At 43.2% G+C, this 26,158-nt stretch overlaps 1 protein-coding gene across 2 annotated transcripts in view; it reads right to left on the bottom strand.

The window, feature by feature from the left end:
• The window catches only part of CAPN13 (calpain 13), a 90,377-nt gene that overhangs the window by 43,954 nt on the left and 20,265 nt on the right, over nt 1-26,158 (bottom strand). For both annotated transcript variants that reach the window (XM_021087660.1, XM_021087661.1), the window contains exons 2-5: nt 25,788-26,017; nt 17,154-17,232; nt 15,283-15,398; nt 3,799-3,932 (exon numbers count right to left, since the gene is read on the bottom strand). In XM_021087660.1, coding sequence (XP_020943319.1) covers nt 3,799-3,932; nt 15,283-15,398; nt 17,154-17,232; nt 25,788-25,985 — 527 coding nt within the window. In that variant the 5' untranslated portion in view covers nt 25,986-26,017. The remainder of the gene's footprint in view (nt 1-3,798; nt 3,933-15,282; nt 15,399-17,153; nt 17,233-25,787; nt 26,018-26,158) is intronic.

Here is a 26,158-nt window from a genome sequence, read left to right as displayed (position 1 = left end):
CTGACTGGTGATCTGGGAGAGAGGGTGGATTGATGGGTCACAAGGAGAAGCACTGATGCAAAGGCCAGAAGAGGTCAGATTTGTTTTCAGAACCCAAGTTCCTGTTGATGGAGTCTACTGGAAAGGCTCTCATGGGATCTTAACATACAGGCAGGACAAACCCACAACTACATGGAGCTGAGGCCAGGCCAGGCTGGAGACCCTGCTTCCTGGTGTCAAAGCTGTGCAGTGGGCGTGTTCCCCTCCAATGCCTGGTCACTTGGGCTTTTGGCCTGGGACCTAGGCTTCCCTGTCTCTGATAGACAAGCAGAGGTCAAGCGCCTCACAGGTGGGTGGCAGCAGGAAAGCTCTGCTCTGGCAGGCTTTGCGGTCACACAAAATGTGTGTGTGTGTCAGGTGTGGGTCTCTCCTTTCTGCTGCCTTGACTGGGGCCCACGGTCCAGGCAAGACCCCTGCTGGGGCTCAGCGCTCACCTGCATCAGCTCTGGGGCCTCTCTCCCACCCCAGTCACCACACTTCCATCTCTGCCATTCTCTCCTCCTGGGGATCACCCAGAATGCATGTAAACTCACTTCAGCACATTCGTACCAAGCAGCCAATCTCAGTAGAACCTGGTCCCAGGCACACCCTGTGGATGGCTTAGAAAGCCTTGTGTTAACAAAAGCTAAGGATGCACAGAGCCAAGGGCCCTTCTACAAACACAGATGGATCTCTACTTGTTATGAAACTAGTTCTAAATCTTATCTTTCTGTCCCTCCCTCTCTCTGGCCAGGGTTTATTGTCTGATAGGAGACTCTTATCTCTGCAGTGTTTGTTTAGTCAGTTGAAAAGCTTCCCTTTGATCATGATCTTGCCCAGGTGGGTCTCAGGGCCTGATTCGCGTGATTTTCCACATATTTTCTGGCTCTGGGTCCTAGATTAAGAGGGTTTTACTGAGGGCGCTGGGAGGTCACCCAGCCTAGGGTCCTGGAACCCATCTCAGAGCCTACCAGCATGACCTTCCACGCTGCCAGACTCCCTTCTGGCTTCAAATAGGGCTGCACTGGAGCCATGACAGAGAGACAGAAAGCAGCGGGTTATGTCCCATCACTTCAGGGCCACCCCCTCAGAGTCTATGGGCCTGATCCGATGTCATGCTCCCATACCCACCTCCTCCAAGGTCACCACAGACACCCGACACAAGGGGAGGGACCCTTAGCCAACGGCCCCTCTCCTGGCATCTTCCACAGCCTTCTCTCGCTGTGTCTCCACCACGGCCACGAAGCCTGTTCCAGCCACAGCTGGGTGTTTGGACAAGGAACTCCCTCTGCTTTATAAACATGAGCTCACGGATCCTGCCGATGCTTTGGTGACATGGCAGCTCTTCTCAGCCCCCTTCGCTGACAGGAAATAGGAAGAGGGGGAAAGACAGACAGCACTGTGTTTGCCACACCTGTCACAACATCTTGTCACCTGAACCTGGCAATTCTGAAAGAGCCATGTTCTCATCCCTCGGCATCAGCCTCCTTTTGGGGAAATGTCTATCTGCCTGGCAATGATACGAGAGAGGGAAGAATTCAGATGTCAAATTAGAGCCAGAAAGGATGCTGGAAGGTTGCGATTCTGAGCCACAGAGCTCCCAGGGAGGATGGGGGGATCAAGCCTACCAGATCTTGTTCCCTGTTCTCCTATTTTATGATTTCTGGGGGGAGGGGAGACCTGCAAACAAATTTTTTTTTCCTCCCCACATCTGGCTCACTTGATCAATTCATCTCCAGATTCCCGGTTGAAAGTCTGGAGTTCCCCGGGAACTGTCTACCCCCTGGGAGGGAAAGAGGACCGTCTCCACCTGGACAGGCAGGCTCTCCGTGCCTGGGCTAGACACTGGGCCAGACACTGAGTTCCAAAGAAGCAGAAAGATAAATCCTCTTCCTATAGGACTGACGGTATCCAGGGATGATGGAAAAGCCTGTGACTGGGGAGGACAGAACAGTCCCAGCTTGGCCTCAAACACTGGGTGACGGTGAGCAAGTCATTTCACCCCCTGAGCCTCAGTTTCCTTATCATTCAAAAAAGATGGGGTTGGATGCTGACAGAGGCCCCGTCCAGCTCTGGAGTGCTCTAATTCTATTTGATTTGCTCCTGCATTCTGTATCCTCCTTCTTTGGATGGAAGGAAACCCTTTTAAATAGCTTTGGAGTTTTTTTCTCCTGCACTAGATTTCTGCAGGCAGTGGAATGTGGGTTCCGGGTCCAGTTTTCCATTTCTTTTCAAGCTGGATGATTGCTTTAGGTCAGCTGTTAACAAAATGGGGTCAAAGTCATCATTTCATCCGCCAGCTTTCTAATTCTCCAAGCAAACTGCCTTGCCCCCTTCCCCCTTTCAATAAGGGAAAAAAAGAGGCCCTGGAGTGGTGAGCTCTGAATCCACCCTGGAAAGATAATGGCAGCGTTTGCATAAGTAGCTTAGAAGTGAATTAACCTCCCCAAACATATGGATTGCTTCAACCACCTCGCCTGTTATCTGGGCTTCGCTCTCAAATGCTGACGACCTGCTCTTCCTGACACAGGAAATGAACAACAGCTTTAGTTTTGCCCAGGTTGGCTCAGAAGAAAAAATGCACAAAAAGAGCCCTTGAGATGTGCCCTCTGGAAGCTCAGGGACTGGGGTGGTCTATGGGGGTCCTTACTACTTCTCAGAGTCCAGGAGGGGACGGGACAGGGGCTTCAGTCTTGCCAAATGATGTTCCCTAGCTAAACCACCAAAGACCTGGGTGGCCTCAGATCAGCCACTTTCACCTGCCATCACATCACTATTCGGAGTCTTGGCTTCCCCATTTGTCATATGAAGGGTTGGTTAGGATCGTCTTTGGGGAACCTGATTTGGGAACATTCTCCATTATCCCTTTTCTCCTGAAACATGTGGTCCTCTGTCCTTTTGTCTCCTAGCATTGAGTTCCCTCACCTGTGTCCCTGATATGTCCCTCACCTGTGTGGGTCTTGATGACAGCGACCTGTTACACATACACTTGTACACACCCACCTGAGCTAGCCTGGGAGTCTCTATTCCAGCACCCAGCCCTGTGCCTGGACTATGATTAAATGTACCATAAACATCTGTTGAATAAAAGCAACTCAAATTGTCTAAGTATAACATGTGGCTTGGGGAGTTTATAAGTCCTTGAGCTTATTAACACCAGAAGGTAGCCTCTGACTCATGGTGTTTGGACCAGATAATAATTAGGAGCTCCCACCCTACCCCCACATAAATGCAATGTTATAGCAGCTGCACCAGCTCCCCAACTATGCTGCCCCTGGGTCACTGCTCAAATCATTCCCATTGCTGGGGATGTCCCCCCCCTCCCCAGCTTCTCTCCTTTTGCTGAACTCTTACCTATCCTTCAAGGCCTCACTCAATGCCAGCTCCTCTGTGCAGAAAGTCATAATTGTCATCTCTCTCCTCTGCCCTTGCAGCAGATCTTGAACATGATACTACATTTTACCTGGCTCTGTTCACCAGCCCTTACAGTAGTATCATTGTCAGCACCCATCTCTTTCCAGCCCTGCCCACCCCCTCACCCCTGCTACCTGCCTCTGATTCTCTCCCAATGGCTCCATCACAGCCTTGTACACAGTGAATGTTTATAGAGGATGCCTGGCGAGATGGCAAAGGCTCTGATGCTCCCAGGGGCATCGGTTGCATTGAACAGAGCTGCCAAAAGTCCTAGGCCCAGCTGGTGGGGAGCATCTGTCAGGGCAAGTGGCTGGGCAGGCAGGGCCAGCATCCAGGCCCTGGGCAGAGGGGCCACCACATCCTTACTTGGCGTAAGCTTTCTCCAGCAGGCACGGCCAAAACTCCCGTTTGTTGCGAGGATGCACAAAGAGGAACTCCTTGTTCAGGACAGGTAGGCGGTCGTCGATCACCACTTCCACCCACTGGCCACACTGCCAGAACTGGAGGAGAGATTCAAGAACAGATGCCTTAGTAGAGCTGGGGCAGGAGAGCACTCCAGCCCCCAATCCAGACCAAAAGATGATAACCACCACAGCCACACCACTGCCACAAGGCCACAATGTAGTCTATCCGAAACAAAATCCCAGCTTGGTTTGGTAAAGAGGGGACTGGCCTGTCCTCTCCAGTGACAGCCGAACCCCAGATCGAGTTAATCAAGGAAAATACAGGCAGGAAGAAAGGAAACTTGAGCTCTATCTGGACTTTCCTATTAACTCCTGCCTCACTTTGGCAAGTCCTCTGTGAGCTTCAGACACACACAGACTCCCCGGTACATCTTGTGTACAAAATGGCAGCAGGTGCTGAATACCAAAGGGGACAGGAGATACAGAGGGTTGTGATGGAGAAGAAGAGCCTTCCTGGAGATGAGGGCTTGAGGGAGGAGGCAGGATTCCAGCAGGCGGCGAGGAGCAGGGAAGTCATCCCAGAGGGCATGGGCGGAGGTCTGGAGGCTGGACGGTGAGGTTGCTCAGGAGGACTGAGCCGTTACAGCCTCGCCCTGGCCCTCCTCTCCTCAGGACAAGCTGGCCCTACCATCACAGCAGCAGAAATGAAGTGGGCTGGCACTGCTGCTGCCATGAACGCAAATGAACCAGATGTTCCTCTCCAAAACAGACTGTTTCAATCTTCAACATCCAACTCTTAATGGGTCACCCGGGGACATTGCCAAATGAGGAAAATTCATAACAAAGCCAGCTTTTTAGAGTTTGTTTCCTGGTCTCTGGATAAGCAACAGGGCTTTCAGCTTCAGGCCTGTCTTTGAGGCAGGCAAGTTCTCTGAGAGGTGGGCTGGGAGTAAAGCTGGGTGGATGTGATCCATCATCTGCTCAGTGGTGATGGGGAGCTGTCCTCATGGGCTTGTCCACAGCTGGGTATCCCAGATGTTGGACTGCTGCATCCAGATAAGGAGGCACTTTTGAAGCAGAGATGGAGACCAAGACAGAGATGTCAGTGGCCACAAAACAAAGAAGGTGTTCTCAGTTTCTAATGAACCAGTGCACTGGAGCTGGTGCTGGCACAGCGGTGCATCTGTGACCCAATCATAGCAAGATGCATGGGCAGGCGAGGCTGGGAGGCACACTATTACAATGAGATCATGAAACCTGTCTAAAGCACCAAGGAAGCTAACCCTATCTCCTAGGAGGGTACTAAAAGGACAGGCGGATCTGGATTTGGGGTTTCACTGGATAGTGAAGGATAGCAGGCAGTGTCTAGCCAGTGGAACTGTGCTCAAGTCCTGTTTTTGCCTTTAGTTACCTAAGCAATAGATATTGGGTAAGACACTGACTTCTCCATGACCCAGTTTCCTCATCTGTCAAATATCAGTAAGAGTAAGAACTGCCTCATACTGTGACTGGGATCAGATGAGAGTGTGAAAGTGAGGGCACAGTTTTGAAAGGAGGAACAGTCTTTCATTTTTGAAAGTTTTACAGTTGATTTACAATGTTGTGATAATTTCTACTGTACAACAAAGTGATTCAGTTATACATGTACACACATTCATTCTCTTTTAGATTCTTTTCCCACATAGATTATCACAAAATATTGAGTAGAGTTTGCTGTACTACACAGCAGGTCCCCATTGGCCTATCATTTCATATAACTCAGTGTGCATATGCCAAACCCAAACCCCCAGTCCATCCACCCCACAACCCCCACCCCATTGCCAACGTGTAACCATACATGTCTGTTTTATGTTCTACAAATAAGTTTGTTTGTATCCTTTTTTTTTTTTTTTTTAGATTTCACATATAAGTGATGACATGCGATGTTTGTCTTTCACCGTCTGACTGACTTCACTTAGAAGTAACAGTTTTGGGTTTTTGTCTTTTTAGGGGCATATCCATGGTACATGGAGGTTCCCATGCTAGGGGTCAAATCAGAGCTACAGCTGCTGGCCTATGCCACAGCCACAGCAACTCAGGAACTGAGCTGCATCTGCAACCTACGCCACAGCTCATGGCAACATCAGATCCCTAACTCACTGAGCAAGGCCAGAGACTGAACCCCTCATCCTCATGGATATTAGTCGGGTTCGTTAACCACTGAGCCACGATACAAACTCCAGAAGGAAGAGTTTTTCAACAGCCTTTTTGTTCAACGCTTAGGATAATGTCTGGCACAGAGTAGGCCATCATGAATAAGTGAGTTCTGGCTTGCATGACCTCCTCTGGTTGGTTCCACTTTCACTCGCATCTTCCCACACCAGTAACACTGATCAGACCTGTTCTCTCCTTACAAGGGGAACCTCAGATAAGAACACTGATCCTAGAGAGGATATAAATGGCTTGACTGATGGTCAAGAAAGAGGCTACAGGCCTGTGTTTCCTGGTTCACCTCTCTGGGGTAGGAGGGTTAGAATCTGGATCTGGACAATGTCTGCATACCGCCCCCACCACCAAGATGCAGGCTGGTGTCATTTGGCTCATACTCAAGTGTCTAAAGGAAGACAGAAGTGTTTTGGGCAAAGCATCCAAGTCGCCCAGGGAGTGGACCCTTTCCAAAGAGCAGTGCCCAGGCTCAGAATGATGAGGTGTACAGAGGTCAGCACTGTAGCTATTTCAGAGGAACTGTGGGACTTTTTCCACCATCCAGAAGGGCAGAGCATGTCCTCCTTGGGCCTATTTGTCCTAACCACCTGTCAGTCCACCAACACTTGCAGCCATGAGGTCAGCCCAGACATAGCTAAATCCTGCATCTTCTAGCTAACTTCTGAGTGTGATCCTGGCACCAGCAATATCAGCATCATTGAGGAGCTTGTGAGAAGACCTCACACGCAAATAATTGGACCTGAAAGAACAGGAGGACACTCAGAAAAAATGGAGAAAATAGCTGAGCCGAAAAAGAGGCAGGTCTTCATAATGAAAGGGCTCACTGAATTCCAGGCAAGATTAATTTTAAAAAGGCATACATCTGGGAACTCCTAACTGTGGCACAATGGGATTGGCAGCAAATTGAGAGCACCGGGAAATGGGTTCGATCCCCAGCCCAGCACAGTGGGTTAAGGACCCAGTGTTGACACAGCTGCAGCTTAGTTTGCAGCTCATCTCAGATCTGATCCCTGGCCTGGGAACTCCATATGCTATGGGGTGTCCAAAAAAAGGCATATATCTGGACATATCCTATAGAAATTTCTGAACTGAGAGAGAGAGCCTCTTATAACTTTTCAACTGTAAAGAATATAAACTTGCATACGAGTTCAAGGGACTATATTAGCACTGGATTGTTCTTCTGCAACATTGGAAATATAAGACAATGGAAAAATGTTTACAGATACTTGAGGAAAGGGAATGTGATCCAAGAATCCTAAACTCAACTGAAATATTTTTCAGTAAAAGCAAGTAAAAAGACTCATGTAATCTGAGGAAACTACTCAAGGAACACCTCCTACCTAATGAGGATGAAATTAGAGCAAAAATCTTAAGTCTGGGAAATGAAGTCTGAAAGAAACAATAGTGCACAATGAGTTTTAAATATGCTTTGAAAAAGAAACGTACTTGTAACATAGTGAAAGTGATTGTAACATAGAGAAAATGAAATTGGTAGTGAAAGGATGAGAAAAGACATAATAGGGAAAGGTAAGTAATAGGAACCTGGAATAGTAATATGAATATCAGATAAAGAGGAATTCAAGACCCAAAGCATTAAATATAACAAAGAGGGGTATTGTATAAGTTTTTCTCCAACAACCAGAGAACAGGAACATAAACCTCTGGAAACCAAAGAATATAACAGGGAAAGAACAAAGCCAGAACACCTGAAAACAGAAGAGGAATCCTCCAAACTCTAACTTTGTGGAAGAACTTTAATTCACCTATTTTAGAATGTGACAAGACAAATAGGTAAAAAATAAGCCACGATAAAAGAAATTATTGCAAATAATACAATCTGCAAACCAGAGAGTTTGATTCCACATGTCAAACTCATGACCACTGGATAATATATACTCATTTCGTATATCCATGAAGCATTTATAAAAACTGTTGCAGGCCTGGCTATGAATAAAACTTTGATAATTTCTTCAAATGTTGAGGTTTTATGGATTATATTCTCTGATCATAAAATAATGTCTAAAATTCAATAAATTAAGAGGTGATCCCCCATAAAACTTAATTAAAACTAAAACATCATCAAAAAAACCTAAAACATATTATCTTAAAATTAATAAAAGACATCTGATATCTATGACTCTGTGGACATATGAAACCTATGGATACAGATAAGACTTTAAAGGAAAATTTAGTCTTAAAAGATTTTCTCATGAAGGAAAAACAGATTTTAAGTGTACCGTTTCAGAAAACAAGAAAAAAAAAACCCAATAAAATTAACCAAGAGAAAGTAAATGGGAATTAATAGAAAAAATTGACATTAATTATATAGAAAAACAAAAACAAGAAAGGAAAAGGTGTAACTGACACCACAGAAGTACAAAGGATGAAAAGGGACCACTATAAGCAACTATATCCCAATAAAATGATACACTAGATGAAATGAACACATTCTTATAAAGATAAACAATCTTCTGAGACTGAACCAACAAGAAATAGAAATATCAATAGACAAATCACAAGTTCTGAAATGGAATTATGGTTTAAAAACTTCCAAAAAATAAAAGTCCAGGACCAGATGGCTTTATAGGTGAATTCTATCAAATATTTAGAGAAGAGGTAACACCTATTCTTCTGAAACTCCTCCAAAAAAATTTGCAGAGGAGAGAACACTCCCAAGTTCATTCTATGAGGCCACCATTACCCTTAAACCAGACCAGCCAAAGATACAAGAAAAAAGAAAACTACAAGCCATTATAACTGATGAACATAAGTGCAAAAATCCTCAGCAAAATATTAGCAAACAGAGGAGTTACCATCATGGCTCAGTGGTTAATGAACCCAACTAGAATCCATGAGAACATAGGTTTGATCCTTGGCCTCACTCAGTGGGTTAAGGATCTGGCATTGCCATGAGCTGGGGTGTAGGTTGCAGATGTGGCTTGGATCCTGAGTTGTTGAGGCTGTGGTGTAGGCCAGTACCTACAGCTCTGATTGGACCCCTAGCCTAGGAACCTCCACATGCTGTGGGTACAGCCCTAAAAATACAAAAAGACAAAAAAATATGAGCAAACAGAATCCAAATATATATTAAAAAAGATCATACACCATGATCAAGTGGGATTTATCCCAGGGATGCAAATATTCTTCGATATCTGCAAATCAATCTATGTGATACACCACATTAACAAACTGAAGAATAAAAACCATATGGTCATCTCAATAGATGCAGGGAAACCTTTTCACAAAATTCAACACCCATTTCTGATTAAAAACTCTCCAGAGAGTGGCCAGAGAGTGAACCTACCTCAACATAATAAAAGCTGTATATGACAAACCCACAGGTAATATCATTCTCAATGGTGAGAAGCTGAAAGAATTTCTGCTAAGATCAGGAAAAAGACAAGGATTTCCACTCTTACCACTGTTATTTAACACAGTTTTGGAAATGCTAGCCATGGCAATTAAAGAAGAAAAATAAATGAAAGGAAGCCAAATTGGAAAAGAAGTAAAACTGTCACTGTTTGCAGATAACATGATACACAGATAACATGATACACAGAAAACTCTAAAGACACTACCAGGAAACTGTCAGAGCTCATCAGTGAATTCAGCAAAGTTGCAGGATACAAAATTAACACACAGAAATATTTTGCATTTCTATATACTAACAATGACAGATCAGAAAGAGAAATTAAGGAAACAATCCTATTTTTCATTGCATCAAAGAGAATAAAATACCTAGGAGTAAACCTACCTAAAGAGACAAAAGAACTGTAGTCTGAAAATTATAAGACACTGATAAAAGAAGTTAGATGACACGAACAGATGGAAAGATATGCCATGATTTTGGTTTGAAAAAATCAATATTTTCAAAATGACTATACTACCCAAAGCAATCTATAGATTCAGTGCAATCACTATTAAATTACCAATGACATCCTTCACAGAACTAGAACAGAATATTGTAAAATCTGTATAGAAACACAAAGGACCCTGAATAGCTAAAGCAATCTTGAAAAAGGAAAATGGAACTGGAGGAATCAGGCTCCCTGACTTCAGACTATACCACAAAGCTACAGTCATCAAAATGGTGGGGTACTGGCACAGAAAACAGAAATATAGATCAATGGAACAGGATAGTAAGTGCAGAAATAAACCTAAGCACCTATGGTCAACTCATCAATGACAAAGAAGGCAAGAACATACAGTGGAGGAAAGACAGTCTCTTCAATAAGTGGTGCTGGGAAAACTGGACAGCTACATGTAAAAGAATGAAATTAGAACATTCTCTAACACCATACACAAATATAAACTCAAAACAGATTAAGAACCTAAACATAACGCTGGATACTATAAAACTCCTAGAGGAAAACACAGGCAGAACACTCTGGCATAAATCACGGCAATATCTTTTTTGATTCACCTCCTATAGTAATGAAAATAAAAATGAAAATAAACAAATGAGACTTTATTAAACTTAAAACCTGTTGCACAGCAAAGGAAACCATAAAAAAGTGAAAAGACAACCTGCAGGAGAAAAATCTTTGCAAATGAAGCAACAAAGGGATTAAGCTTGAAAATACACAAATATCACATGAAACTTTATATAAACTTTATATAAAACATTTTATATAAACTTTATATGTAAGTTTAAGGTAAACCTTTTATATAAGGTTATTATTAATATAAACCTTATATGAAGAAATTACAACCCAACTAAAAAATGGGCAGATGATTTAAATAGATATTTCTTCAAAGAAGATAGGCAGATGGTCGAAAACACATGAAAAGATGCTCAACATCATTAATTATATCAGAGAAATGCAAATCAAAACTACAATGAAGCATCACTTCACACCAGTCAGAATGGCCATCATCAAAAAATCTATAAACAATAAATGCTAGAGAGGGTGTGGAGAAAAGGAAACTCTCCTACACTGCTGGTGGGAATGTAAATTACTGCAACCACTATGGAGGACAGTTCCTTAAATCACTAAATGTAGAACTACCATATGATCTAGCAATCCCACTCCTGGGCATCTATCTAGAGAAAAGCATAATTCAAAAAGATACATGCACCTCAATGTTTGTTGCAGCACTGTTTACTATAGCCAAGACATGGAAGCAACCTAAATGTCCATCATCAGAGGAATGGATAAAGATGTGGTACACACACACACACACACACACACACACACACACACACACACATTTGCAGCAACAGGTTCATGATGGAGTTACCACATGACACACTGGTGTTATGTGGTAACTACAAAATGAAACACAAAGCTGTAAGACAAAAGCAGGGGGAGAGACTATTAAATTGTAACAACACACCCTGTATCTTCCCTGTTTCTTCCTCCATCATGAACCTGTGCTAGAAATAGAATGTGCTAAAAATAGAAACTACCCTTTTCCCTATATATATAAGCAGCTGCTCCCTAAACTGCTCAGAGCCTGAGTTTTCTCTGCTCATTGTTCCTTGACACTCTGTTGGTCTATAAACCTGCTTGAGCTCTCATTGCTCCCTGCTCCCATCTCTGCATTCTTCTTCCCTCTCCATTTCTAACAATTGGAATATTACTCAGCCATAAAAAGAATGAAGTAATGCCATTTGCAGCAACATGGATGGATTTAGAGATTATCATATAAATGAAGTCAGACAGAAAAAGACAAACATTGCATGATATCACTTATATGTGGAACTGAATAAAAATGATACAAAATAACTTATTTATAAAATAGAAATAAGCTCCCAGATTTCAAAACCAATTTTATGGTTACCATGGGGGAAACGTAGGTGTCAGGCAGGAATTAGGAGAATGGGAATAATATATAAAATAGATAATTAACAAGAAGCTACTATATAGCACAAGGAAATCTACTCAATAGTTTATAGTAAATTGTATGGGAAAAAAGAGTATATATATGGCTTATTCACTTTGCTGTACATCTAAAACTTATACGACCTTGTAAGTCAACTATGCTCCAATAAAATTTTTAAAAATATGTTAAAATAGTTATTTTATTATTTTATTTTATTTTATGACCCAGTTACACATACAAGTATAGATTCTTTTTTTCTCACATTATCATGCTCCATCATAAGTGACTAGACAGTCCCTAGGCCTACACAGCAGGATCTCAATGCCAGTCCATTCCAAAGGCAATAGTCTGCATCTATTAACCCCAAGTTCCCAATCCATCCCATTCTCTCCCCCTCCCCCTTGGCAACCACAAATCTATTCTCCAAGTCCATGATTTTTTTCTCTGTGGAAAGGTTCCCTTGCGCCATATATTAGGTTCCAGATTTAAGTGATATCATATGGTATTTGTTTTTCTCTGACTTACTTCACTTAGTATGAGAGTCTCCAGTTCCATCCATGTTGCTGCAAATGGCTTTATTTTGTTCTTTTTTATGGCTGAGTAGTATTCCATTGTGTATATATATCACATCTCCCTAATTCAATCATCTGTCGAAGGACATTTGGGTTGTTTTTATGTCTTGGCTATTGTGAGTAATGCTGCAATGATCATGTGGGTGCATGTGTCTTTTTCAAGGTAAGTTTTGTCTGGATATATGCCCATGAGTGGGATTGCTGGGTCATATGGTAGTTCTATGTATTGTTTTCTAAGAAACATCCATACTGTTTTCCATAGTGTTTGTACCAGCTTACATTCCCACCAACAGTGCAGGAGGATTCCCTATTCTCCACACCCTCTCCAGCATTTTTTCGTGGACTTACTAATGATGGCTGTTCTTACTATTGTGAGGTGGCATCTCATGGTAGTTTTTTTTTTTTTTTTTTTTTTTTTTTGGTTTTTGTCTTTTGCCTTTTTAGGGCCACACCCACGGCATATGGAGGTTCCCAGGCTAGGGGTCTAATAGGAGTTGTTGCTGCTGGCCTATACCACAGCCACAGCAACAATGGATTTGAGTCATGTCTGCGACCTACACCACAACTCACAGCACTGCTGGATCCTTAAACCCTGAGTGAGGCCAGGATTCGAACCTGAAACATCATGGTTCCTAGTCGGATTTGTTTCCGCTGTACTAGGAAGGGAACTCCCCTCATGGTAGTTTTGATGTGCATTTCTCTAAAAATCAGTGATGTTGAGCATTTTTTCACGTGCTTGTTGGCCATCTGTATATCTTCTTTGGAGAAATGTCTATCCAGGTCTTTTGCCCACTTTTCAATTGGGTTGCTGGTTTTTTTTGCTGTTGAGTTGTATAAGTTGTTTGTATATTTTAGAGATTAAGCCCTTGTCAGTTGCATCATCTTGAACTATTTTCTCCCATTCTGTAAGTTGTCTTTGTTTTCTTTTTGGTTTCCTTTGCTGTGCACATTAAAATAATTTTAATTTAAAAGAGAAAAAACCAAAAGAAAAACAATAGAAAAGAACAATGAACATCAAAAGTTGTCATTCAAAAACCTATACAATAGGTTGGTTGTATTAAGGAAAAAAAAGGAAAAATAAAAATATAGCTATATGCTATATTTTAAATCTACTGAAAAGTAGATTTAACCACAGATTAGAAGAAATTATATAAATTTGCAGAGAATTATATAAGCAAGTTTGGGGCAATAAATTTGGAACTCCAGAAGAAACAATTGGTTTCCTGGAAAAATATAAATTTTAAGAATTACCTCCAGAAGAAATAAGAGGCTCAAGCAGATCAATAGCTATTGAACATGTAGGAAGAGTTAAAGAAATCAAATTTCAAAAGGAAGCAGGTTCCAATGATTTTAACTATTGTCTATTTTACCTTCAAAGAACAGATAATCAATAATGAACAAGCATTATATAAATTATTTTACATCAAAGTATGTAAATCTCAATGGATTCATGTTAAAAAGCTAGCATAACTTGATAATAAACACAACAGATGACTGGAAATCAATTCTATAGATACAAAAATTTTAATAAAATTTTTAGCCAATTAAATCCAACTGTGGATTAAAAGAATGGTCTATCAAGAAAGTATGTCACTAAAATTAAGAGAGGGCAGGATTTGGCTCTAGACACTTGTATTCAAAATTGCAATCTTCGAATTAATGTGACAAGGCAAAAGAACTAAAGAAGTTCTATGAGTATTGAAAGAAGAGACAAAATTATCTTTATCTGCAGATAATGTTAGATAACTAATATCTAGAAAAAATCCAGACACTACTAATGAAAAATATTAGAACTAATAAAGGAATTGTTAAGGTGGCTAGATACAATTCAATATAAAGTAAAGAATAGCTTTCCTCCTTTCAGCAACATCTAGTTAGAAAAATCATTCACATTAGCTACGGAAGCTGTAAAAATATCTGAGAATATATTTACCAAGAAGGGTACAGCAACCAATATCAAAACATAACTGTAACATTTTATTGACTGGCATAAAACAAGTTCTAAATAAATGGAAAGATACAGAATGTTTTTTGGAAAGGAATAATTAAAATGATAAAAATGTAATTTTTCCAAATTACTACATAAATTTAATGCTGCTGTATTCCACATGACAGTGGCTTTTCTTTTTAATAAAGACACAATGATTTAAAAATTCTCAAAGAAGAATAAATGGGCAAGAATTACCAAGATAAAATGTTTTCGAGAAAAGAATAATGAGTAAGAAGGATAACTCATTCTACCAGTTGTTATAACTCACTCTAAAGCTACTATGATCCACATAACAAGATTGAGTACAAGAAAAGACAGACAAACTCTCAATGGTGTACATTCTTTTTTGTTTGTTTGTTTTGTTTTTTTTTTAGGGCCACACTCAAAGCATGTGGAGGTTCCCAGGTTAGGGGTCGAATTGGAACTATAGCCGCTGGCCTATGCCACAGCCATAGCCACGCCAGATCTGAGCCATGTCTGTGACCTACACCACAGCTCATGGCAACATCTGATCCTTAATCCACTGAGTAAGGCCAGGGATCTAACCTGCATCCTCAAGGATGCTAGTCAGATTCATTAACCGCTGAGCCAACCCCTCAATGGCGTACATTCTTGACCAATAACTCTTTTGCTGATTTTTTCTGCCCTTCTTTTTATTTACATGTAAACAGTTCAAGTCTCATCTTCCCTACACGCTGTCAGATATGAGCTCAAATCCTTTCTGGTAACTTAGAATAACACATAAATGTCTCTTTCACATCTCGGGCTGCCAGACCAAGAGAACATTCAAGGCAGTTGCCTCCCTGTGCTCACAGAGAATCCCATTTAAGGAGCACCCCAGCAGGGGACATACCCGGAAAAGGAAAATCCCCGCATAGTGATAGGAAAAGCTTTGATCTGTCAAGATCTTCTGCAGATGCTGTGGGTTCTGTGTCAAGGAGCCCAGTGCTGCCAGGAACCAGCAATCACCTGTGAGGGAACATAAGCCATGAGAAGCAGACTGGACTCACCTGGGAGTCCCACCCCATGCATTGCAGAGTCAGCACATCACCTTTTGAATAATGCTTTTTTTTTTCCCTGTTGGAGAGAGGAGAACTGGGGAAAGATTCACTGGGGTCAGTTCCAAGCAAGATAGAGAAGGTGCTTATAGAGGTGATTATGGTGGTGGTGGTTATGGTGATGATGGTATTGGTGATGGCGGTGGTAGTGGTGGTTATGGGGGTGTTGGTGATGATGGCTATGGAGAGGTGATGGGTGTTGGTGTTGGTGATATGATGATGGTGATGGTAGTGAGGTCAGGAGAGTCCCAGTCAGGCTTTGGCATACCTGGGGCCAAGTTGCTTTCTGATATGCATTTTGCCAGAGGTACCCAGAACTAAAGATACAGTGATTTTGGTGGCCAGTGTCAGTGGCAATGGCGCTCTCTACAATTGGAGAAAACAGATTTATGTTTTTCTTGGCTAGTGTTTACCCAGTTCCTACCCCCGTCTACCCAGTTCCTACCCCCGTCGAGGCCTTTCTATTCCACCCAGGGGTTCTCCCCTTTCCCTCCTTGAGGGAAACATGGCCTTGAGTTTCTCCTTGAAGTTCCCCCTGAGCCCTTTTGAGCAAGCTCATCCCCTTCTCCTGAGTCTTCTTTCCACCTTGAATACCCTTTCATGTCAGGCACGGTGCTGGGGGTAGAAGCCACAAAGACACCCTCAGAGAGGTCCCTTCTCCAGTTAGGTTAAACCCTGATAAGAGGTTACTGGCTGGTGGGGACTTTTCCAACACAGAAAGCCAGCCAGGTAGGCTTCTATCGTTTTGGCCCAAGATGCTGTTTCACCAGGTGAAGTCCAAGTGAAGACGAAAATTGGAAGTTGACATTCTAAGGACATAGAATCTGTTCTCAGAAGAGGTACTTTTTTTTGGGGGGGGGCGTCACATCCTTGGCCTATGATAGTTCCCAGGCTAGGGGCTGAATCAGAGCTACAGCTGCCGGCCTACACCACAACCACAGCAATGCCAGATCCGAGCTGTGTTTGCAAACTACACCACAGCTCACTGCAATGCTGGGTCCTTAACCCAATGAGCAGGGCCAGGGATTGAACCCATGTCCTCATGGATACTAGTTGGGTTCGTTTCCGCTGAGCTAGAATGGGACTCCAGAAGAGGCGCTGTCTTATTCTGCTGTGTCTCTTGGCTCCTTGTACACACCTGTCTGGTATGTGTGTGTGTGTGGGTGGGGGGGGATCAAATAGCCCTGGATTTAAACCCAACTCTCTTAGCTATTACTTACGTAACATTAAGGAAATTATTTAACCTGTGGGACCTTCATTTTTACATATATAGAGTGGGGATATTGCAGGGTGTTAATGAAACCACATATGAAAATCTCTGGCAGAGCGTGCAGAAGTTCAATAAAATATTTGCTTCCCTTTTCTGAGTCTCTCATTCCTTCCCCTTTTCCAGCAACTAAGGCTTCTCTCTACTCAGTCTCAGATTATTTTCTCCTTTTCTTTGATCATTCCTCCCCGCCAAGGGCTCTGCATACCCACTGCTGAGTGGACTTGCGGGCGTGAGGAGTCTGTTCACAGCAACACAGAGGGTGCCAGCTATGCATCCTGAGAAGCTGGGGGAGCACTCTGTGGTCCTGAGGGACACTGTCCTCCACTCCTCTCTACCTGGTGGCTTCAGGCAGCCTGCCTTGCTCCAGGACTAGGAAGGAAGAGGTTGAGCTTTTACCTGCATCTCCTTGTTGGATGTCGAATCTGCTTGCACCTTCCAGGATGAAGTGAGGCTCTGATTTACCCTTCAATAAATCCTTAGAAAAGAAGGAGAAGAGCCATGAGCATCCTTCATTTCTCTATCTCCCTGTGTGGTACCCAAGACATCACTCACCTTGTCTTTGAGGGTTAGAGGTGACTTCTTAAAGAGGTATTTAAAATCTGAGTTAGGAAAATTCCCCTCACTCTGCAGGTTTTATTGGTAATGGTGAGGCAGATGTCAAAGGGCTGTATATGTAACTGACCAGATAGGCAATAAATGCATAAGCAAAGTGCATGAAGAGGTAAAGACTCAGGATCCTTACATCAAATGATCAGCCATCCTGGTCCCAACAGCAGGTTTTTATTAAGAGTTTACAAACAATGGAAAAAGAATAGGAAGCATTTATGAAAGGAAAATTTTATAAGCCTAATCACACGTTCCTTGTGAAATGTCATCTCTTGGAAGCGAGTGCAGACATTCTAGGCTCCAGGTCCAAAACCGGCCATGGGCTGTACAGGATGTACTCAGGTCTTAGCCTGTGCTCTGGAAGAGCCCAGGCAGCCTCTAAGTTTCCCATTTCTGGGAGACCACAAGATTAGCATCCTCTCCGTGCAGCTCTTCCTGGATTTCCAATGCATGGATTTGCATAATCTGGTAATTGTTCCTGTATCATTTCTTTTCACATTGACAAATAAGTCCCCAGAGAGCAAGGTTGTAAAGTGGAAATGGATTTGTCTGTTCAACAGCCATGAATGTGTGGAGTCCCGTATCTTGTTGAGACTTGTGAGCCCTTTGTAAACTATGGTTTCCTGGTGGAGCAGCCAAGGGGCAAACAAAGGTGTCCACGTCTGTAAACATATCAGTCAGCCCACCTCACCAGACCTCCTCCCACCGCCCTCTCCGCAGATAAGTGGCCCCCTCCAATGGCCAGGACAGGGGCACTCAGGCCCAGGCCCTTGCAGTAGAGGCAACCAGCTGACCTTCTGCCCTACCCTTGGTTGCACAGAACTCAGGTCTCTCCTGACACAGGCAGGGAGGACCATGAAGGGAGTGATGCTCCCAGTGTCCAAGCAACGTTGGGAACTTCCTGTAGAAGCCATCCCCTTCCCTTTTACTTGAAAAAGGAGCCCAAGGTCTCAGTAGAGGCCAGCTGAAGATCATCCACTCAGGAATTGAAGAGTGGAGGTCGTTTGGTTGGGATGGGGAACGATGACAGCGTGTCTCAGCTTTCTTGCCCCCACCAACAGCCGCAGCTTCTTTGCCATGTGCTCCTGGTTTAGGCCAGGTGATGGGCAGAGGAGGGGTGAGCGTGCTGAGAGTCAGTTCAGAGGAGCCAGGGGTGGAATCTTGCCTGCATTTTCCCCTGGGTGACCATGAGCAATTTCCTTTACTTTACTGAGCCTCAGTTTCTTCATATGCACAATGGGAGGGTCAAATGAGAAAGCCATTAGGGCCCTGGCTGTCGTTACCAAACCCTTGCTGAGGACTAGATGCTTCATTCACAAGGGTCTCCAGACAGACTTGGCAAGCAGGAGTCTTAACATTTACAGATGAGGAAGGATGTGAAATACTTAGTGTGGCGTCAGACAAGGGACCTGTTCAATAAATATCGATTCCCTGCTTCTGTAATATTTGCAAAATTACAAAGACTGTGCTTATGGATAAACCCAGAACCTCAAATGCATCCATTATTAAATGAGAGAGACTAAAAACGTGAATTAAGCAGTCAATGCATAGGTATTAAAAGGAAAAAAGAGCCTTATAAATATAGGTGGAAGGAAATGATAAAGAGAACAATTGGTGAATCACAGAATAGAGGAAGAGCAAGATCAGTAAAGCGAATAAATACATTGTTGTATTTGGGGAGAAGGTTGACTTAGACCCAACCTTTGGCTAATATGGTAGAGAAACCCAAATAGAAACAGAAAGGAGGTTTTGCCAACACCTATTTAGCAATATGTATGTAAACATGATGTAAAATTCTACACTAATCAGTTTAAACATACTGATGATTTTCTGACAAATATTAACATGGCCCCAAATGATCCAAGTTGGTAAATAACATGAAAATGAATACCTTTGAAACAGTATGTTGTGCTTTGTTCTCTCAAACTTGGAGGGAATAAGCATTTCCTATGTTGCTTACAGTTTCAGTGTTGAAAAGAATCCTGCTACCATTTATATGGAAATATACCAAAATAAATATCCCACAAATGAATCAACAATAAATCATACAACTAACCCACTATCATCAGGTAAGGTTTGCCATAGCTAATGCTATAAAATGGCATTTACATGGGCCAAAGGAGAAACAACTGATATCCTTCCAATAAATGCCATGAAGGGATTTGATAAATGCATAACTGCTTCCTCTGGTTTACCAAAATAATAAAATGAAAAATGAAAAAAACCAAAATTTTATTTAATTAGCCTACTTTAATGTCATGAAAATTAAGTGATAATTACTTCCAATCAATTGTCAATGGCAAACCCTAGAACTAGCTGCATCAAAGCTGGGCATAAAACTAGCCTTGTTGTCTCCTGTCCTGAGCTGCCTGTCCCTTCCTCATTCTGGGCTTTAGAGGGTCCTGGGTGATCCAAAAAGAGCAAAAACAAAGGGAGAGACAGAAATTATACCCAGAAACATTTCAATCTGCCGGGCTAACTTACTGAGACCAGACCCATAGAGAAAATAGGTCAAGATGGTTAGGAAGATAAAAATACCTTGGATTTGGGCAGGTCCCCTGTCACCAGGTGGGCTGGGCACAGGGCAGTGAGCGAGTGTGATAAGACTGACGATGGGCAGGGTCACCACCTTGAGTGTGACTCAGGATCACTTGGGAGCTTTGCAAAAACTGCAGGATGCCACTTCCCACAACTTGGATTTACTAGGTCAACTGAAGTTGGAGTTCGGGATTCAAACAGCTCCCCAGGTGATTTTGAGGCTCAGCCAGGGCAAGGAATAGGTTCAGAGGGGTTGAGAGATTTATTCTAGATCCTGCAGGAAGCAGGCTATGAATCAGGCACTCTGCCTCCATTGTCCCTTCCCCATGGACCATACCAGCAAGCAGGGTCTTCAGGGTTTTCTGATTCTGTGAGATGGACTGGCCTTTGGGGGTCTCTGCAGCATCACTGGTCCTGAAGGAAGCTGTGATGGTTCATTTTATGTGTCAACCCAGTGGGCTCATGGGGTGCCCAGATGTGTGTAAGAGTGTTTCCAGATAAAATTAGCATTTGAGTCAGTGGACTCAGTAAAGACAACTGCCCTCTCCAAAGTGGCTGAGCATCATGCTGACTATTGAGAGCCTGAATGGAACGAAAGGTAGAGGAAAGGAGAAATCACCCTTCTCTGCCTGAATGCTCAGCTGGGACACTGGTCTTCTTTCCTAGGACACCATCACCCTCCGTCCCACAGCCTCCCCCAGGTCTCAAGGCTTCCCACTTGGACTAAACCACACCGTTGGCTTTCCTAGGTGTCCAGCTTGCAGATAGCAGATTGTGGGGGTGTCTCAGCCTGCATAATTGTGTGCCAATTCCTCACAATAAATATATCAATATGATGTCTCTATAGAGTTCCTGTTAGTTATGTTCTATAAGAGATCATGACCCCTCTTCTCTCCCTATCCCTCTTCCCTTCCCATACTCATCCCCATATCTGAAGTGGTACCAAACCAGGCACTGGAGGTGGCTCTTTTTAATGTGACATCACTTCGCAGGTTTTAGACTGCGATTCCTGCATTCTTTCCAAAGGCTCTTCATGCCCTCCCCCAGATGGTGTGCTGCTCTGGGATGAGGAAGCACCAGGTTTAGTGTGCTGGTGTGTTCAGACACAGGCCCTTTCAGAGGGTGGCCAGAGTTCAGGCTGGGCCAGGTGGAAGCGTCACTCCCCTTTCTATTTTTGCTGGAGAGCTGTGCTTTATTGGAATCAAAGTTCTTTGGCTCAATGGCAGTTGGCTGTGTTGGCATGGTCTCTTCCTCTTGCCTTCTGTTACCTGTTGCCTTCACACAACCTACATGCACAGTGCCACTCTGTTAACCCCTTCCTTTCTGGAATAACTCATGTTGGTCCCAAGGTGAATCATTTCTAGTAAATGATCCTTTCAGAAACTCTGCCCTGGCTATTTGGAAGATGAACCTTGTTGCCTGGGTAGGTGACACCTCATGCTGAGACAGCCACAGGCCAGAATCCACAGTGGATCTGGGTGCTAAGCCCCCATCAGGCAACATGTTTTGGGCCCAAAGCCCATTCTGCAGTTGAGCAGTGAAATGTTTTTCACTAAAGAACAGAGACAAAGATGAAATTTTAATTCCCCAGTCTGACACATTGGCAGCTCTACTGTGAAAATCTACATCTACGATTCTGCACCCTCCAATTATGATTGCCATAAGCCATATTGGCTACTTATATTTAAATTAATTAAACATCTATACCTCAGTCACGTTAGCCACATTTCAATTGCTCAATACCACTCTGTGACTAGTGGCTATGGTATTGGCCGAAAGGCCTTTTCCATCACTGTACAAAGTTCTACTGGACAGTGATCTATTGAATGAGGATAATAGCATCTACCTCATAGGCCTGTTATAGTAATTAAATGAAAATGCTGTATATAATGTACTTAGATTAATACCTAGTCTATGTACATGCTTGATAAATGGAATTTGTCATTATCCATGAAATAAAATTTTTAGAAGAAAATGACTCTAAGTACCAAATTTAATTCAGGGAATCATAATAGAGTCTCCACATCTAAGTGTAATTCTCAGCCTTGTTTCTTGCTAAGACTGGGGCTACAGGAAGCATCCAGGCAGATGAGGAGTTGGGTTCTGTCAGTGCCATTTGCTCCATGGCTTTTGCACATGTTATGGGCTTTTGAAGAACCTGATTGCCTGCTGGTAGGGGGAGTAGGTTAGACATTCCTTAAATCCAGAGAAGCTGAAGGGGGCAACAGAAGGAGCTTCTACCACAGCTGAATGAATTAGGTTAATTGTTAGAGGAGGGAGGGTGAGAAGAAGGGAGAAGCAAGCAAAAGGAGAGAGAAAGAACATGAACCATGAGATATCAAACAACCTTTCTTCTTCATGAGGTGTAGAAAGCCAAGCCTAGTTTCACGTCCCCGACTCTTGCACTGTTGTTGAACCTACCGAGTTGGACTGTGCACTCAAGGTAGAATGGTAACCATGAAGCTCTCCTATTGTCTAGCAAAGCCTAGAATGCAGAGATGGCCTAAGGAGACTTGGTGCCAGCTCAGCCACTGCATAAATGAAGTTTAGGAAATAACATTTGGGCCTTTGATCAGGCTCGGTGCAAGCTTTAGATTGGGAGGCAAACTTCTAAAAGTAGTGAAAGGCAGCAGAATGTAGTGAAAGGCAGACTATCCACATTCCCTGCCAGGGTACCCCCGGCCTCCCAGATGGTTTCCTTTGACCCATATTTCTCCCTAAAAGCATTTACTGAACTTGGCTGAGGGCTGAACTGAGAAGTCTGGACTTTGAAAGCCCAAAGAATCCAAGTGATGGCCCCTGTGCCTGCTACCCTGGGCCATCCCTCCCAAACTCATAGCAACAATAGCTGGTGTTTAGTAAGTGCTTACAATGTGCTAGAAAATGTGCTAAATATTGTTGTCATTTATTCCTTAAAATAATCTTGTTAGGTACTGTACCATTTTTTTTTGTCTTTTTAGGGTGCAGCCTTAGCATATGGAGGTTCCCAGGTTAGGGGCTGAATTGGAGCTGTAGCTGCTGGCCTATGCCATAGCCACAGCAACACAGGATCCAAGCCATGTCTGCGACCTACACCACTGCTCACGGCAACACTGGATCCTTAACCCACTAAGCAAGGTCAGGGATTGAACCGGCAACCTCACGGTTACTAGGTGGGTTTGCTAACCACTGAGCCATGATGGGAACTCTGGTACTGGTACCATTTTTAATCCTTATTCTTTTCACCTAAAAAAAAATGGAAAAAAAGGAAGAAACTAGACATAGATGGATTCCTGGCTACCCAGATGAGGTAGGAGATCCTACTAGTGCATAAAATATTATTAGCAGCAAAGAGGAATCCAAAACATACCATGTGCTTATGAATGAAGCTTTATGGGAGGTTTCAGAATCAGACCCCAGGGTTTAAATCCCAACTCTAATACTTTGGGCAGGTCACTTAAACCTCTATTTCAGTTTCTCATCTATAAAACGGGCTAATAATGGTACCTCCTCATAGAGTTATTGTGAAGAGTCAAAACACCTAAAGCCAGGACTGTCATGTGGTCAGCACTGCGTAAGTTTTGGCCATTGGATTGGGCCATACTGGCTGGGGCTCCTCTTCTCAGGCTCCTTGCAGTCACAGCTGTGAGCCATGGCAGTAGGAGACAGCACCACGGTGAAGGGGTGAAGACACTGGCTTTCTCCTTTACCATCTTACTTGGAAAAGAAGCCAACCCAACAATTCTCTATTACATATATGGAGTTTGAAACCCATGCCAGGCACCTGTGGACAGAGCCATTCACTCACTCATTCATTTATCCAAATCCAACAGAGTGTTATAGGCACACAATCCTATGTGAGGAAAAGGGCAGCATGGGAAGCCAGGAATTTTAGTCTAACTCCTGAATCTTTCCCTCACAAACTGTGTCACACTGTGCAAGTCACATCACCTGTCTGAACTGTTCTCTTATAAAATTGGGAATGAACAAAGGAAACAAAGAGAAGACATGTGGAAAGCTCTGGAAAATATTATACAAGTGTAGGTGCAGCCAATTGTGGTGAGGAACATAAAGAAATATGACATAGCCACATTCAAGTTTAAAAGAAATGTTGGAGTGAAAAATGACCCTCAGTAGAGTTTTTGGATGGGTAAGCTTTTAGATGAGAAGAAGACTGGAAGTAAAATATATTTGGCCTCTGGCTGCCTCTATCTTGGACTCTTGGCATGATTCCTTGTGAATGATTTCATTTCCGTTTGCCTCAGTTTCTCTTTGACCCTCAAAGACATCACAAGTGGAGAAGTTGCTAGAATTAGATAATTAAAAACTCTCAACCCTGTCTAAATAAAAATGTTATAAATTCTTCGACACTATAAATATGGTCTCACATCTATTGCTCAGTACCTTGTGAAAAAAAGCATTCTAAAAGAATCTCATCTGAAAATAACAAAGGAAGAAAAATATAATCTTTCCAAGCTTTAAATAGAGTTCTCTGCTCTGTTCTCCTGAGGAGTGAAGGCCAGAGAAAGGGTGTCATTATTGGGGACTTACTGCCTCTGGCTGGTTAGATGGATCTTAGAAGCCTGAGGCACCTTCCTCTTCACCTAAAGCAGCATCCTAGGATATACCTGATCCCCACTAACCCTCCTCTTCCCCAAAGCCACAAATCAGTCCTGGGTTAGGACAAGAGTTGGTACCTCCAGAGTTGACATCTTGTTCCAGGTCATCAGAAAATACCCATTCTGGTAATTCTCCCTGTGGCGCAGTGGGTTATGATCCAGTTTGTCTCTGGCAGTGCTGGTTTGATCCCCAGCCTGGCACAGTTATGATTAAGGATCTGATGCTGCAGCAGCTGTGGTGTAGACTGCAGCTGTGCTCAGATTTGATCCCTGGCCCGGGAATTTCCATATGCCGCAGGGGCAGCAAAAAGATAATAATCTATTCTGTATGATGTAATCTGGCTTTACTGACTTTGTTCCCCAGGGCATGTGGTGTTTAATCCACATTAGCAACTGATGTAACCATTAGTTTACTAGACATTATATTCTTTCCTCTTATTCTAGGTTCTTCTCTTTGCTTTTGGAAGCATGAACAGGAGGTTTAAGCATCAGGGCCCTCATAGTGGCTCTTACCTGGATCCTTTGAATCAAAGGACCTGATAAGATTATGAGCATATTGAGTGGGCTGAGAAATTTTTCTTGGAGTTTCAGGCCCTAAAACTGGGATAGTTCTACAAAAACCAACAGGGCTTACCTGACTACAAGGTGGCGTTAGTGGTCATATGCTGGGGTGGAGGAGTCAAGGGCAGGGTTGAACATTGCCCCAAATACCTCCCTAATTTTATAGCTCATGTCTAAAATTCTTTTATAGGTGATCAGCTTTTGCAAGTTCAAAAATGCAATATAAACGAGAGAGGCAAGACATTTGTTTAAATTCATCCTATTGTGTAAGTGACTGACATATTGTCTTCCTTTTGAGTAAATTCTAACAGGGAAAGAAAAAAGATAAAGATAGTGATACCTGAAGAGAATAAAGAAAGGTGAAGACTGACAGATGGGCTCATTCACGGAGACTGAAGAGACCCCCAGCTACTACCATCATCATATCCATGCTTGTCCATTTTTCACATGGGAACATTGAGGCATGTAACTCAGTGTCATGCTGTGTTAGAACTGGTTTAGAACCCAGGGGGTCCTGCGTCCTGGTTCAGGGTCTTTCCATCCCTCTGAGGATAGAGCACTGCAGCTAAGGGACCAGATGAATTTCAGTCTCCTAGTTTGGTTTGGGCCATCCCTGAAAAGCATGTCTCTGGACCATCCCTTCAGGGGGAGGTACCATGGAAGGCAGCTCAGAGGGCCCAGGAGCTGGAGTTGGGTGTGTTCCTGGGTGGGGGGGAGTCTCACTTACCTTGGGGCGTATCCAGCTTAGGCTGGAGAGGTTCTTGCCCTTGAGCAGCTGTAGACCTATGGAATAAGTGTCAGCAGGAAACGTCTCATCCTCAAATAGCACGCCTCTTTTTAGGCAATGATCCCGCAAGGAGTAAAAGTCCTGTTCCTTGAGCTTGATGACAGAGGTTTGGGTTAGAGGCTCCTGGTTGCGTGCCATGAATCTCCTTAGAAAAGGTAAAAGGTCTTCCCCTTTTGGTGAGAAAAAGAGATATTTTTAGGGATGAACCATCAATCTTTTGCATCATTGGATGGAAGCCTTGGAGGTGTATCCAGAAGTCGCCCAGCTTTACTGGTGGGGAGATGAGACCCAGATCAGTGCTCTCCCTGGTA

Source organism: Sus scrofa, chromosome 3 (assembly GCF_000003025.6).
Source record: "Sus scrofa isolate TJ Tabasco breed Duroc chromosome 3, Sscrofa11.1, whole genome shotgun sequence".
Taxonomy (NCBI): domain Eukaryota; kingdom Metazoa; phylum Chordata; class Mammalia; order Artiodactyla; family Suidae; genus Sus; species Sus scrofa.
This window is presented reverse-complemented; position numbering and strand designations above follow the sequence as displayed.